Source organism: Boleophthalmus pectinirostris, unplaced genomic scaffold (assembly GCF_026225935.1).
Source record: "Boleophthalmus pectinirostris isolate CB_2022bp ecotype Guang Dong unplaced genomic scaffold, ASM2622593v1 HiC_scaffold_12, whole genome shotgun sequence".
Lineage (NCBI taxonomy): Eukaryota > Metazoa > Chordata > Actinopteri > Gobiiformes > Gobiidae > Boleophthalmus > Boleophthalmus pectinirostris.
The window spans coordinates 7,198,448-7,215,343 of NW_026571018.1; the positions used below are offsets into that span (position 1 = coordinate 7,198,448).

At 36.5% G+C, this 16,896-nt stretch overlaps 1 protein-coding gene across 1 annotated transcript; it reads left to right on the plus strand.

Moving 5' to 3' along the window:
- The first annotated feature begins 5,248 nt into the window (after nt 1-5,248).
- On the plus strand, nt 5,249-16,743 carry mks1 (MKS transition zone complex subunit 1). Its single transcript, XM_055148304.1, has 18 exons — nt 5,249-5,615; nt 7,340-7,491; nt 7,733-7,785; nt 9,252-9,419; nt 9,494-9,594; nt 10,342-10,470; nt 10,537-10,641; nt 11,033-11,141; nt 12,792-12,848; nt 13,124-13,166; nt 13,257-13,319; nt 13,501-13,571; nt 13,854-13,923; nt 14,294-14,398; nt 15,495-15,628; nt 15,935-16,017; nt 16,095-16,192; nt 16,300-16,743. The coding sequence occupies exons 1-18, from the start codon at nt 5,539-5,541 to the stop codon at nt 16,407-16,409; spliced, it is 1,728 nt and encodes a 575-aa protein (XP_055004279.1). The 5' UTR covers nt 5,249-5,538; the 3' UTR covers nt 16,410-16,743.
- The last annotated feature ends 153 nt before the right edge of the window (nt 16,744-16,896 follow it).

Below are 16,896 nucleotides of genomic sequence, written 5' to 3' on the forward strand. Positions count from 1 at the left end.
AATTTATATAAAACTATGATAAATATTCACCAGAGATACTACCCCTCTGAATTAAGTAATTAGAAAACAACAGAAATACTTGTCATATGCACTTTAAGCAAGGAAATAGTATCAGTATTTGTAGTATTATTCATGGGTTAAATAGCAGTAAGTACATTTTGCGATATAGATAATTATAGAATCCTTTATTTTGGCACTTAATGAAAAAAAAAGTTTACAATGTTTACAACTTCAGAAACCAGCCATTCTTGTCGTCGTTTAAGATGCATCGATTTTTAGTTTCGATACCAATTTTGATGCTTTGGCTTTAAGTATCTACCTGATTTCAACCGATACCCGTGCAGGGAGTGACAATAGCATTTTTATGTCCTTAAAACTAAAATAACAAAAGACAAAACAAGTCCAAAAATGTTCTGTAGCGTCGTTCATACCTCAAGTAAAAGCTTTGTGTAATAAAACTTCAAACATTATGAGATGTTCTGGGCCGACGTCGATAAGAAAATAGATTTATAACGTGAATGTATTGATACTTTGCAGTGACATCAGGCTGGGGGTGTTCTACGTGTATCTCTAAGGGTAGGAAGTTTAGGGGTTGCCGCGGAGACGCAATGCACACGGGAGCAAACAGACATAAAAAAAAGTTTAAAGATTGTCTGAAAACGCAAGAAAAAATGGAAGAAAATAGATTTAAACAATCATTTTTTATGAGCTTTCAGAACCGTATCAAATCGAAAGTGCGCCGTATCGACACATGTATCGTATCGTGACCTATGTATCGATTTTATGTATCGTATTGGCAACTTCTTAATGATACCAAGCCCTCAACTACAGTTGGCATCACACCCTCTGGAAAAATTGATGAGATCAGCTGCAAAGTATCAGTAGGCTCAACCAGGAGATGAGCTGAACCAATATCGAACTGTTATCAGTATCAGTACCATAATCGATACTTTTACTATTATATGTGCCTGTATTTTCTTTCTCACTGTGACGATTGCTTGTAGTCGTGAAGTGGATTAGTTCCATTCGATTTTGGATTGAAAATGCAGCTGAATTTCTCACTTAGAATTTTTTAAAAAGATGTTTGAATTATTTTTATTTTGAGTTGTCATACATTGGTAAATTCGAGAATAAGGCCTTGGAGCTTAAGAGGTCAAACATTCAGCACACATATTTTTAAGTCCTCCAATACAACAGTCAAAATTCAGAGTGTAAAATTCGCAATGAAAATGTTCACAGCAAAGAACTAAGACGCCAAGTCCTAAGGAATCGATCCTATCAGCCTAAGGAGGACAGAGGCAGTTTCCTATTGGTCGTTCTCATCTGTGGGCGGGGTTACACTTTACAAATAAAAGAGTTGAGGTTTTGATGAGGCTAATTCTGACAAATAAGATCGCTTCACTACACCATTTCTTACTTGTTTATTAAATTAGATTGGATCACTCTGGATCGATTGCTTTTGCCTTGGCATCTTGGATCTTTGTTGAGAATTGTTTTCATTGTTAATTTTACTCTGTTTGCGGTGAATATTTAAAAGGCAATTTCTTTTTTATATTGAATTTTAAAAACTTTGAAAATGTACGCTTGAAATTTCAGCAACTAAAATTTTGAATAAAGCCATAGGAGCTTGTCAAAGCCTGATCCCGTCAGATCTCAGACGCTAAGCAAGACCGGGCCTGGTTTGTACTTGGATGGGAGACCACTGGGCGCCAGTCACAAAAACTGTTGTCGTGTCCTTAGGCAAGACACTGCACCCACATTGCTGAAAATAGAGCGTGTGTGATGGTGGTGGTCGGAGGCGCCGGGTTCTGGAGTGAATGAATAATGATCTGTAAAGCATCTTTAAACTTTGAAAATGTACGCTTGAAATTTCAGCAACTAAAATTTAGAATAAAGCCATACCACGCTCCCGTCAGATCTCAGACGTGCAGCAGGACCGAGCCTGGTTAGTACTTGCATTTGAGACCGCTGGGAAAATCAGGAGCCACAGGGGGGCGCCAGTCACACAAAAAAAAAAAAAAAAAACTGTTGTCGCGTCCTTTGGCAAAACACTTCACACACATTGCCGAAAGTGGAGCGTGAGTGATTGTGGTGGTCGGAGGGGCGGATGATGCAGATTGGCAGCCTTGTTTCCGTCAATCTGTCCCAGGGCAGCTGTGACTACAATAGAAGCTTAATCACCACCAGGTCTGGAGTGACTGGATAATGCTCTGTAAAGCGTCTTTGAAAAGAGCTACATAAATAAAAACTTATTTACTTACTAAAAATAATTCAAAGATGTTTTCAGAGTTAAAAAATTCAACAGTGAGAAAGTCAACGGCGTTTAAAATCAATCAATTAAAATCTGATGAAACAAATTGTCTTAAATAGTGTAGCACATTTAACATAGACCATAGCCCATTCTGCCTTCTTTATACTGATGGTGCATTCGAGGCCCCTCAGCTGTTCTGTAACTTCAGACTCTTTACTGTGAGAGGAGGGCTATATACTCACAAGCACTTTTCCCAGCTCGGCTCATATGACATGGAGTAATGTAAGCCTAAAGTGGAGGCGCTTTCTAAACGTCTTATTCAAATACTTTTTTATACTTTTACCGTGTATTTTTCAAGCCTCTACTGCACAAATATCTGGTGCTGCTGCTTCACTGTGCAAGTTACTGTCAAAAATACTGCTTTTTAAATTATTATTAATATGTTGCTTTTGTTCACTTCAAGGTGGATTTTGTAACTTTTCTGATGGAGATGTTATTGCTTTGTCTGGAATGTTTCATAGTATGGCATTAAACCTTTATTAAATCTTCATGGAAACCAAACCAGACAAAGTTACAGGTCAGATCTGTGGAGAGGCGACCCCGCTCACTGTCAGAATGTTGTTTTTCTAGATATTTTTGAGCTATAAATCCATGTATAATTCAATAAATGTAAAGTAGAGCTGTTTAAAGTCATACTGTGGAACATTCCAGGCCATCTCCATAGAAACAATCCGCTATGAATAAGTTACATACAGTAGTGCACCTTTTTATGGATCTATATTATGCAAATTCTTGATCCTCCTCATCACAAACAGACCTGGAGTTGTGTTTTGTTTCATTCACACATGTTCTCTTCTCTCAAATTCAAAACGCTCTGTTCCAACATGTATTACATTAAGTGGTAATACAGGAATCGCTTAACTGTTTTTAAACTCCGTACACCGTCGCTAGAATCATTGGAATAACTTCAGCTAGGGCTGCTCAATTATGGAAAAAAATTATGATCATGATTATTCAAGTCTTTTTTTTTGTTTTTTTTTTACTTACACGATGTATTTCTCTCTCAAAAAAACACTTTGTTACTGATAATTTACGCAAAACTTTCAAATTGAAAATAAATGTAGGCTACAAATATGTACATTACATAACATAAAATGAATAAAAGTTACTCTGAACATGAAATAAGGCATAGAAAAACATAAATATGTCCAAAATAAACTATATATCCAGTAGTTCTACAATCTCTATATTTAAAAATGTATATTAAAAATATCCCAAAATGAACTTTGTTAAGCTTTATAAATGGTTTCCACTTGATTATATGAGTTAGGAGATTAATTGAGACACAAATCGAAATAGAAATCAAAATTTAATTAATTCCACAGCCTTAATTTCAGACAAAGTTTGAAGTGATTCTTTTAGCCTCGTTGAAATGTCTTTGCTTCTCGGCGCACCTGAAGATACCGTAGACTTTCTGTGGAAAACTCAAACAATAACAAAAAATACTTTAGACAGGGCAATAGTGTAGGGTTATTGTATTATATTTCAGTATTTAGCAGTTAACGACCACTGAATGACATCACAAAGTGTAACAAACATGGGTGAACAAAACAAAACACAACTCGGTACGTTTTTGAAGGAGTCCATTTTGCGTAATGTAGGACCTGCAATATTTTCTTGATAAAGGAAGAGCAAATGTTACTTAGCATGACTTTCTTTCAGTGTGTGTTAAATGCAGGATTTCATGCCAAAAAAAAAAAAAAAACTAAAAAATGAAAAATGATTGTGTTGAAGCATGAAAACGTGCCATCTTTTGTATAACATTCCAAATATTATAACTGACCAAAGCGTTTCTGCAATGTTTGATTTTGTTACTGACACAAAGCTGCACAGACAGAATAAAGCATTTACAAAATTTCGTTTCAGTGTTTGTTTTCAGTTTTATAGATACTTTGCGTTGACATCGCGCTGGGGGTGTTCTACATCTATCTGTATTGGTGACTATTTTTGACAGATTTGATCTAAACCGGGGCTAAACTAAAACTAAACCAGGACTAAAAGAGGACTATCACAATTGTTGACTAATCTGATCCCTACCAACAGTAAAGAGGAGCATAAATTGTCCAGATAATACTCCCTACAACTATACAACAACTTGCCCTCATGTAACACATAATGCTCCCTACAACTGGACAGCAACTCTCCTTGATGTAATAGATAATGCTCCCTACAACTACACAACAGCTCACTCTTATGTAATAGATAATACTCCCTCCAACTACACAACAGCTCACCCTTATGTCACAGATAATACTCCCTACAACTGGACAACAACTCTCCTTTATGTAACAGATAATACTCCCTACAACTGTACAAAATCTCACTCTTATGTAACAGATAATACTCCCTACAACTGTACAATATTAGCCTATGTTCTGCCAATCATCATATCATTTTTGCACTGTCTTCCAATGACCTTTTTCATATTTTATTACTTTTTCATTTTTTTAAATTTATTTATTTTTGCTACTTATTTAGAATTTATTATTACCATTTATACTTTTTACTCTTTGTTGTTATAATATGCTGTGATGTGTGAGCTGCTGTGTCCAAATAATTTCCCTTGTGGATCAATAAAGTTTTTTTTTTTTTTGTTTTTTTTTATTAATCAATGCTAGCAATACAAAATATCTTATGTCAACAATACAAATGTATAACTGAGCATGTGCATTACATTTTTTTTAACAATAATAATAAAATAAATAAAATAAAACTATAAAACAAATACACACAATGCAATTTTAATACAATAAAATACAATGCAAGAGGTCTTATGCATCTGACTGCATAAAATCATTTATTATAACGGCTTGTTTTGATTTAATGTGACATAAGGATCTCTTAAATTGCAAAAATTCATGATGATATACCTTGAACAAGGGTTTTATATTTGAGAATTTGCATTTATGAATAAATTGTTTGGCTAGTAATAAACAAGAATTCTAGAACAGTTCCTTTTTGTTGTCTTGCATGTGGATCAATAAAGTTTGTTGACGTTTTAATGAATTTTGCTATGCTGTACCTCTCCTGTACAGTAAGTGGCAGTGCGCGCGCCAGCTCTAACTGCAGAAGAAAACGGCTTCCATCTCGTTACCATCGCAACCCTCAACAGCTGCTAACGTGCTAACGCCGAGCGCCCTTTTCTATGATATAAATTACGATTTTATACCTTTTAAACTTTACACACAGCGGGGGAATTGTTCTTTTTGGTGTTTAAAGTTCACGGCATGGCGGACTCGTGGAACACAGACACGGGAGAAGCTATTTACCGGACCCGAGATGTGATTAAAAACTTGCAGATCAGGTAAGAAAGCTGTAAACAACACTTCTATAGCCTAATCTGACCATTTACTCTACATTTTACATGATTTTACAGTGGTTAGTGTGTAAGCCTGTCACTGTAATTACTCTATTGGACAGTGTTGGGGAGTAACGGATTACATGTACCGGAGTTATGTACAAATTATGAGTAACTGTATTCCGTTACAGTTACTGTTTCAGTGAGTGGTAACTGGATTACAGTTACTTTGTTGAAATAAATGGATTACACAGCGGTATTTTCCAGGTCTAAACCAGGTCTAAACCAGGTCTAAACCAGGACTAAACCAGGACTAAAATCAGGACTAAAACCAGGTCTAAAACCAGGTCTAAAACCAGGTCTAAACCAGGTCTAAACCAGGTCTAAACCAGGACTAACCCAGGACTAAACCAGGACTAAACCAGGTCTAAACCAGGTCTAAACTAGGACTAAACCAGGTCTAAACCAGGACTAAATCGTTACTAAACTAGGACTAAACCAGGACTAAAACCAGGACTAAAACCAGGACTAAACCAGGACTAAACCAGGTCTAAACCAGGACTATAACAGGTCTAAAACAGGATTTAACAGGACTAAATCAGGCTGTGCTAACCCTTCCTCATCTTTACTTCTCTACAGCAAATCAAGTTATCCAAAGTATTCAGATTACATTACTCACCTTAAATAATTTAATGAATTACGTACAAATTTTGAGGTGTGTAATCTGTAATCTGTAGGGGAATACATTTTAAAAGTAACCTTCCCAACACTGTCTATCGATGTATTGTTCAGTATGAAAGCTGGGATAATATATTTTGGGGCTCAGTATTTATTCTGTGTGCAGTTTCTTTGCAATAGTGGGCAGATCTTTGCTATTTTAATGTAGTGGGTAGAATAATAGTGTGACCAGACGTCCCTGTTTACCCGGGGCAGTCCCAGTTTTGAGCCCTGTGTGTCCCTTGTCCCAGCAGATTTATCCAACACCACTGATTTGTCCCAGTTTTATACAAGAAAGGTCACAGGTGTCCCTATTTTTGACCAATCTGATCCCTGTCAACAGTAAAGAGAGGCATAAACTGTTATTTGTTTAGGTAAAATACAGAAAAGCTGTTTAAAATGAAAAAACACAAAGAAAATCACCCTAAACATAGGCCAAGTCATTTGTAATAAACAGGAAAAATCATGTACAGTCTATGGGCAAAATCTAATTTGAGGACCATTTATGTCTGCACAGATTGTAGTTGTAGATACGACTTATGTAAAATGGATTTTTATAAGCTTTTAACCATAACATTGTTCCTGAAATGTTGATCTGCCTACAGTATTTTATAGTTTAAAGGGCCCATATTACACTCTTTTCTGATCTATGTTATAATGTTGTTTACACATCACAACCATACGAGTTGTGTTTTGTTTCATTCATACGCATGTTTAACACACAAATCCTGCACATTTAGGCTGAGTTCTGCTCCTGAAGGGAAAACACTCCACTTTCTGATGTCACATGGTAATACAGGAAGTGCTCCACTGTGTTTTTAAACTCCAGACACCTTCACTAGAATGATTTGATCATTTCAGCTCTGGAATTGCCAATCTCTACTACATCACCAGGTGGAACAGAGCAGATTGATCTTTGGAGATGTAGACAGACTAATAATACAGGGTTGATCAAGGGACCTTTAACAACACAACATGCTTGGTTTCTAACTTGTTTGTTTTTGTCTTTCCAGGGTGCGCATCGAGCGGCTCACGTCCACGGCCTTTCTGTCCCAGCACCTCCAGCAGCAGGTCCTGTTACAGCAGCAAGACTCCAAGAAGAAGAAGAAGAAGAAGAAGAGTGGGGACGTGGAGCTGGAGACCTTTGCCACTCCAGGACAAAAAGGTAACAGGATAATTTCACCCTCACATAGACGCTTAAAGGGACTGTACGCATTCATCACATAAAAATTGGGACTAACATGAAACTAAACTTGGAGTAGATGAGGACTAAACTGGTCTTACTGTAAAAAGGAACTACAAAACCCGGGTTGCCAGTGCCTAAACCTGCAGATAGAGAACACACACAAGCATCTGTCCTGTGGTTTTGAGAAGGATTGATTTTTTTTTTAAATGTCATTCTTTAGGTGACAGTGAAGAAGAGCTGGTGGTTGGCTGGCAAGAAAAACTCTTCAGTCAGGTAAATGCAAATGGTTTAATACAGGGATGGTCCGATATGGATCTTTTTAAGCTGATACCAAAGTCCGATATCTGTTTGTCTCCTGTGGCCGACTGATACTTTGCAGCTGATTGCAACATTTCCTAAGGGTGTGATTCTGACTGTAAGCACTGCTCTGTCTGAGGCTTGCTAGACTTTAATCTACGCTTTGTTTTAACACAATCTGGCCAGAAACAGTTGGTTTAGGTGAGCTGATTTTGTGTTGTTAAATGAGTCCCTCACACATAGAATTATAGTCACATTGTAGTCACAATTATAGTCATCAGGCAACAGTTTTTTATTTAGTCACGCTCACTTTTTTGTTGAAAACCAAACACCTAAGCAGGACCATGCACGCTCGTATTTATCACAGGCCTCTGAAAAATTTGGTATTTTTTCTCTTAAAACTTTTCTGGCAGTGTTTGCTAATGTGTCTCCATGGCAACTGCTGAACATTCCATACATGTAATAATAATGATTAGGGATTTAACTATATCCAAATCTCTCAGTACGGTATTATCACGATATGCATCTCACGGTACGATATTTATTGCGATATTTTGGAGAGGCTACTATAATTGTAGATAGGAAACTTTTTTGCTTTTATAATACCTTGACAAGATTTTAGTGTGAATTATTTCCATCATAATCCCAAGAATTCAAGTAAAAAAACATATTTTTCATGTTGTCTGCACCGAAATGCATCATGGGATATGTAGTTGCCTCTGTTTATAAGCTGCTGCTACTGTAAAACAAGGCATTTAAGCAAAGAAACTTGTAATTTGATATATTGTGACAGCCCACGATATTATTGTGAGACTTTTGATGATCCGACCTCACAATATTTCGGTTATTGTTACATCCCTAATAATTATAAATAATAATAATAATACATTTTATTTATTAGGCGCCTTTCTGGGCATTCAAGGTCGCTTTACAACAACATAAACAAATGAAATACTATTAAAACAGTTAAAAGCGTACAGCTGAAGTGGGACAGTATTTTAATTATATATGTAGGGCACTCCCAGCGTGATGTCATTTCAAAATATCAATAACCAGTATTTGCAGATGTTAAAATCAAGACTAGAGATGGAAGTATCAATACTGATTTAGTACAAATGCAAGTATCAGTACTGCAAATATCAAAACAAATGAACATCTTAAGGCTAGTTGTCCATTTTAGACATGTATTTGTATCTGTATAGAAAAAAATAACCCCAAAAGTACTTGGTATTGCATTCATACCAAAAAGTGTGGCCCATCCCCAAGGCCCACACATTTATGTTAAGTTACTTTGTGAACTTATTATAACTTATCGCCGATCGCAGATATCGGAGCCTATACAGGATCTGACCCATCCGTAGTTTACTACTCTCTGTTCTTATTTTTGCATAATTATATTCACTGATAATCTCTTTTCCTTGTCTTTCTGTGTGCTGGTGTAGTACGAATACGAGCTCTTCCAAAACGAGAGCGCCTGCCAGAGCCATTTGGAGCGGCAGTATCACTCTGAGATCAAAGCTCTGATCCGGGGCAAAGGGCGACGCAACATCCGAATCTTCACCTACACCGACCACGATCGATACACCAACCTGCTCCCCTTCAGCCAGCTGGTGTGGAGTACTCTGTTAGTCAACATGTATTTGTATTCAACATTGACTAAATGTTTTTTTCTTTTATTTTGTAGCAATGCACAGAAGATGCTCTGACGACGAGTAAGTCTGGCCCCACCTTCCTGGCCGAGAGAATGGCTAACGTGAGGCACAGGAAACAAGAGAAATACACAATGTTAGTGCGATCATAAAATGGTACTACAATCACAACTGAATTTGAGTTACTAGTGCTTAAACCTGCAGATAGCTTCTCAGTATATGGACAGTCCTCACGTGAGATCTCAGAACCTCCAAAATTCCCTCACTGAGCTACAGAGGCTGCACTAGCTCTGATTCATGATGCAGGTGCTTTACTTTACTTTTATTAGTAACCAAGTTGTTACTAATAAAAGTTGTATTTGATTTTTGATTTGACAGAACAGGTCGACTTCGTATCTGAAAATACAAATTAGTTTATGACATTTAAAATAGAATAGAATAGAAAGACTTTATTGTCATTATACAGTATAATGAAATTTAGAGCTGCTTTGTCAAAGTGCAAGAAATAAACAAAAATAAAACAAATTAATAGTTCTCAGTGTAATAATGATTCAGTATGGTGACAGCTTTGGGGAAGAAGCTGTCTCTGAGTCTATTAAAAGCAAAAGAATGTAATGTAAGTTTTTTAGTTACTAATACTTGTCCATACCATACTTGCCATTCTTGCTGCCGCTGCAACCTGGCCCCGGATAAGAGGAAGAAAATGGATGGATGGATACTTACCCATAGCACAATATTACAACACTTAATACTTTTTTTTTTACTACATTAGACTTTTTGTTGGTTCCTAAAATTAGTAATATAATAATATATTTCCTATCACACCTCTTTCATTCTGACACTGTATTAAAAGTCTCTGGTGAATCTGATTTCGTTCTTGCAGAGATATGGGTGTTCCCAAATCCAAAATCATAAACTGGGAGCCGTCAGAGGAGTTCATCAGGAACAGTCACGTGCTCAACTCTGCCATGCAGACCATGCACATCATGGCAGACCTGGGGCCTCCAGGAAGGTACCGCTCTGTCCTAAAGGTTGGATGGTTCTGGGGTTTGATGTTAATTTTCAGTATTTGTTTCAGGCTGGGTGAAAAACAGAATGAGTGTTTGCTGCTGACCATAAAGACAGACGGTAGTGGAACAGTCATAGTGAAACCAGACTTCAACAAAGGAAAAGAGCCGTACAGGTAGTGTGTGACTCTCAAATCATTCTTCAAGATTTTCGGTGGATGGTCTGAAACCTTCCTTTCTAGATGAAAATGTTGTTTTGCCTGGAATGTTTCACAGCACGGCAGACAAACCCGATCCAAATGTGTTATGTAGCTTTGTTTTTCTCACAAGTACCTAAAGAAAAGCTTTATGTAAATACTTAACTATATCTGTTTATATCTCCAGTACAGGATCTCAGCTAAACAAATATTTGGAAACCGATATCAGATTGCACATATTTTTCAGTATTGGCACCCCTTTCAGATGCCAGTATCAGATTTCTTTACGTAATGTCTGTAGAATTTGTGTTAGTATGTCCTCGTTGCATTCACATGTGGATGGGCTGACGTGCTTTGTGCTGTGTCGCAGGATTGTAACTGATGGGGACAAGAAGGAGGTGTGGTGTCTTCGAGTGGACAATGTCTCTGAGGCCATGGTGAAGGAGGACCAGGACAAAGAGCTCCACATGTACAAAGATGTGAGTGTGTCAAGATGTGACTGTGTTCGTGTTCCAAGTAGAAAGTGAGCATTGGGGCACTTCCGACTCATGGATCTATAATAAAAGCTGGATAAGACATTCCCCCTCTGTCCCTGTTTGAGACCAACTAGTGGCCGCTCTGGGTACTGCAGCTCCCAGGAGTTTGGGCCAAGAAAGAATTCTCCTCTAGACCGCGATGCATTTTTTTGAGATTTAAACTGCCTGTGTTCGGCTGACAGGGCATCGAGAGCTTTCACGAAGATAAAAATTTTACAGGGATTCTTTTCTATTTTCACAACATAAACATTTTCAAATTTTTAAATCCTCAAAGCGCCTAAAATTTTGCTTTGTAAGACTTAACCGAGCCCCACTCTGAGCCCTCACTCGCTCCGCTCTAGCAGCTCTCACTCTGATTGGTCCAAACGCCCATACAGAGGAAATAAATGCAGAAGAGAATATTATTTTTGGGCCCACGCGCCATTGAGAACAGTCCACTAAAAACTACAATGCCATCTTAGTTTCACCTTCAAATTATATTTCGGCTGCATCAACTCTGGCTCCAATTGACTTTACGTTGAAAATTTGTTGCCCCTTTCTGTATAACTGCTGTTGTGAGCCTCTCCTTGTTGGGCTTAAAATGTTCGTATAAACCCGCTCTACATGAACCTGATGTCCTATAACTGCTAACCTCATGAGCTTCATTTGACTTGATCCAAAATGTCTTCAGCAAACAACAAAATATCCAGTAATTATGTTTCAAATCTGCTAACACTTCAGATGTGTACAAACAGCAGTCAGTGTCACAGTTTTCTCTCAAATGTTACTGCTCTGAACAAAATCTTACTTTTTATTGGAGAATGCACATTTTAAAGCTGCTCTGTGTAACTTTTCTGGTGGAGATGTCACTACTCCGCCTGAAATGTTCCACGCTATGACATTAAACAGATCTATCTTATGTTTATTAAATTCCAGGTTGTTTTGTAGTAGCTTTAACTTTTGTTAACTATAACTGTAACTTTTGTTTTGTAGTAACGTTACACAATGCAAGTTTAAACATGTCCAGCAGCAGCAACATCTGAGACTGATTCAAGATTCCAGTGCACTTCAGAACATGTTTGTGAAGGTCTAAACTACAGGGTTAGCAGTTTTTTAGATTAATAAAAATGTATTTGTTTATTTTTTTTAAACTGCAATACATTGTAGCTCACTGAAATATGAACTGGAACCATGGGAGCGTGCCTATGTTCCCACAGCCCTATGTTCCCTGATTTCTATTTTTTATTTTATTTTATTTTTTCAAAATTAAGCTCTATGTTCCCACATTTCCTTTATCATCAGTTTGCATTAGATTTGATCCCCATTTCTCCCAATTTGGCTGGGGCCTGTTATCCAGTAGCAGTTGACTACAGATGTAATATAGAGGTCACGATGCAAAGGACTCGGAATCATCCTTTTAAATGCGGTATAAAAATAAAAATGACTTGACTTAGAGTTTAATTTTGAGAAAAATCTTACAATATGATATAGAAAAATCTTAGAAATGAGGGAACATAGGTTTGTGGGAACATAGAGCTGACCCCAAAACCACATGATATTATTTAAATGTGCAGTTTAACTTCTCTTTTTAAATGTCCTGTCTCATTTTTTCAGCTCTACGTTCGGCACAAAGAGTACCTGAACAGTCTTGTTGGATCAGAGTTTGAAATGGTAAAATCCTCTTTCAAAGCTACTGTGTTATCTTTTTATTCCCAAATTTAAACACTAACAATCATGTTATTATTTAGCCTGGAATGTCCCGCAGTATGACATTAAACAATTCTACCTTACATTTATTACCTTGACCAGACCTGACTTGGTCTGGTTTGGTGTCCCTGAATACAGAAAGGTTTAATGCCATACTGTGAAACATTCCAGACAAAACAATAACAAAGTATTTGACGGGTCTTCCACCAGAAAATTCACATTTTTCATTTTTTTTCCAGCCTCCTCCAGGGACTTTGCGATATGTGATGAATGGAGAGATTGGTAAGAAATAAAATTAAAATAAAATCATACCACATTTAATTTCAGCAAAGTCTTTTGTGCTACTGTATAACATTTCTTATGTCCACACAGTGTCAGCCAAGGGATTTGAATATGATAATTTATACATCCACTTCTTCATGGAACTACCAAAGAGTACGAACATTTCCTTTCTTATCTTGTCTTGTTGAATTCTCTTCCTAAATAATAATTAAAAAAAAGCTATGATGTTATGATGTTATATTTACAACTGTTTAGTATTAAGTATGTTTATGTAGTATTGTTTAGTATTAAGTAATGTTTTATTTTTAATATTTCTGAATTAAACTGTTTTCAGATTGGTCCAGTTTACCTTCACATCCACTTTATTTGGTAACACAAACATGTCGCACCAAAACTGTGGGGAAAGTAAGTAGACAGTAAAATTTTGGTTAAAAATAACAGAAATAACTCAAATTTCAAGTTCTATTTTGATATTAAGGAATCGACTCGATATTCAATACCGTTTCCCAAACCGTGATGATTATAAAAAACACTTCATATCATATCAACATTACTTTTTAAAATGTCGATACCTCCTCAAATGAGAATCTAGTTTCAATACTTGTTGTCATGTCGATTAGTATCTGATTTTCTATACTTTTGACAACTCTACCTCTTATATTCTTTACATATTAATATTTTTTACAGGATGCTGTAGCTTATTTCAGCTTCCCCTTTAACTTTGAGGCCTTCTATATGAGTGAAAAGGAGGATGAAGGTAAGTATAGAAGAACTTTTAATTTCCTTTGGGATCAGTAAAGCATCTGTCTATCCATCAATCTCTTGAAGGTCCATGGCTGTCTTATTTCTATGGATATGTCATTGCTCTGCCTGGAATGTTCCACAGTGTGACATTAAACAGCTCTACTTTACACTTATTAAACTACAGGTGGTTTTACTGCTCAAAAATATCTAAAAAATCCAACCTGTAATTTTATCTGGCTTGGTCTCCATGAAGATAAAAAGGTTTACATTCCAGACAAAGCGATAACAGCTCCACAGAGAAAAGCATTTGACAAACCCTCCACCAGAAAAGTTACACAATACACCTTTAAATTTGATTCTAACATTTGAATTGTCTTCCTGAGGTATACCACAGTGGCCCGTCTTGTACTTTAAAGTTCTGTCATGGGATTTTTGGGATCGCCATCGAACAGAGGGGTATGGATATCTGCTCTTTCCAGCTGTACCTGGTATGTTATGGATTATCAAGTTAAAGCCACAGTATGTCACTTTTTCATTATTGACATTTTTATTGCTTTGAAAAACATATAAAAACGTATGTCCTTACTGTGAGCAGGCTTGCGTCTCCATAAACCTGACTCTTATTTAGCCTCAAGGAGGGTCTACTTGTTTCCAAAATGCTGTACCTGTGGCCATTCTATTCTACAGTATGGCATAAAACATATCCATCTCCATTGTTTTAAGTTTCACATAATACACCTTTTTCACAACTGCCGGAAGATGTAGCGTAAACGGTTAATGCTTTTCTATGTCAAAATGTCTGTGGAAATGTCTCGCGTATTTTCTACCAGCTTCATAAATTTGCTCCATCACCAAATCTTCCACCAGCACGGTCGACAAAGGTTAAATATTCTTCCATGAAGAATTTAAGCTTTCATCTTTCTTACCTTGATAGTTGTGGATAATGGTTACTAGCATTAGTGAACTAACATTACGGTAATGGATGAGTAAGTAACTTGTGAACTCAGACTGATTTTAAAATTAAAATAAAATATTGAATTCATGATGTTGATATTAGCATAGACAAATAGATTTGTGCAGTTTAAATGCTAGAAATGTAATCTGGGAACAATATCTACATCATAAAATTTTTATTTTAATTTTAATTTTAGAATCAGTCTGAGTTAACAAGTTACCTATTAATGAATTACTTATTACTTATGTTTTATTCGTTACTGTAACGTTAGTTTTGCTCAGTAGTTCACTAATGTTAGTCGTTGTTCGCCTTTACGTTTTCGTCTTTCTTACCTTGATAGTTGTGGATAAATTCTTCATGTTTATTGTTTGTGGACCTTGTTGGATGAAGATTTGGTGATGGGGTAGATTTATGAAGCTGGTGGAAAATACGTGAGACATTTCCACAGATATTTTGCCATAGAAAAGCATTAACCAGGAGTTATGTTTACCCTACATCGCGGCACTTCTGCCTGTTGTGGAAAAGGTCTATCATGCTGTACACTTTTACTTCCAGAAAGTGACACACTATCACTTTAAATTCCTGTCACGTTACAAGATTGTGTGTTGAGAAGCTTGTTGTTTGTTCAGGTAAACACAGAGTCATATGCCATACATGGAGGCCTCTTCAGACGGGCACAGCCTCGGCTCTCAGGCGATTCTTCATTGGCGGCTCTCCAGAACTAGAAGACCCCAGCTACGTCAGGACACCGAGCACTTTTAAGGTTTGTGATCTCAACTGGGAGCTGGAAAATAGGCTGATTCTCCTGCGCTCCCCTGATGAATGTGAAATTTTAGTCTTTTCCTTTGTCCTTAAACATGTTTTCCTTTGGTGAAAAAGAGTTTGGAGACTCTTGGTTTAAACAGTAAAATTAATCAAGTTTTGTATAAAAGACTGATCTAGTATGCTGCTAAAAGTGCATAATACTTACTTACATGTAACTGCCATGCCGTGTAACTGTACTTTTACTTCAGTACAATTGTCAGTACTCTTTTGATCAGTGCTGAATTTATTTAATGTGTGTTTGCAGGGAGAGAGACTGAGCCGATTGGGCTTCAGCACAGAGTCCTCTGGAAGTGTCACTTTCAATCTATACTGCATTCAGCAATCTCAGTAAGTGCTTTTCCAGTGCTAAGTCAGCATTTTAACAAAATATTCTTATTAAAATTTCACATGTTCTTTTGCTGCAGTGCATTCATTGATGCCAGTGTGCTGAAGAAGAGAAGACAGAAAGTTACGGAGCAGCTGGGAGGGTTTAGTCAACAGGGCGCTGTGTGCAACATTCTAGGTAATACACATTTGAAGAAGGAGAATTTTCTTAAACCTATTTTTTCTTTTATATATTTACATATATAATTATGCTTATTTATGTTTTTGTTTTTGTTTTTTTCACAGAGGCCTTTCAGAGAGCCAGGAAAAAGATGCAGGAAGCCAGAGCAGGTCTTCCCCAAGATCTAATAAATGCTACGGCACAACTCCAAATAGAATCGACGGCAGGAGAATAGCTTTTTATTTTTTCATTGCTACATATTAATTGTCAGTGAGAAATAATCTGTAAAGAGACAAATGCGTTCCAGCCTGTGATGGAACATTTTTAATGAAAACTTTATTTTAATTTTTACTTTTTTTATTTAGTTGACTCGTATTTCATGAAAAATAGTGTTCGTTTTTACTATGTTTGGAAAATGTTCAGTGAATGTACGTAATTTATTAATATTTTGAAAATGTTTGTTTATGATTTATTATTTATTGTCATTGTTATCGATTGAGAAATTTGATTATAAATTAAGGTTAATCAAATTATTTTGTAAATAAAATTTGTACTTCACTTTTACTTTATTATTGCCTCGTTTTATTGTGAAAGTGCGCGCCACAGCTGGGCCTTTTGACAACTTCCGCTTGATTTGAGGACATCACGAGAATCAGTTAACTTTCACTATTTATAAAATAAGTAGGTTATTTTTAAATAGGAGCTTTTTATATTTGCTAATG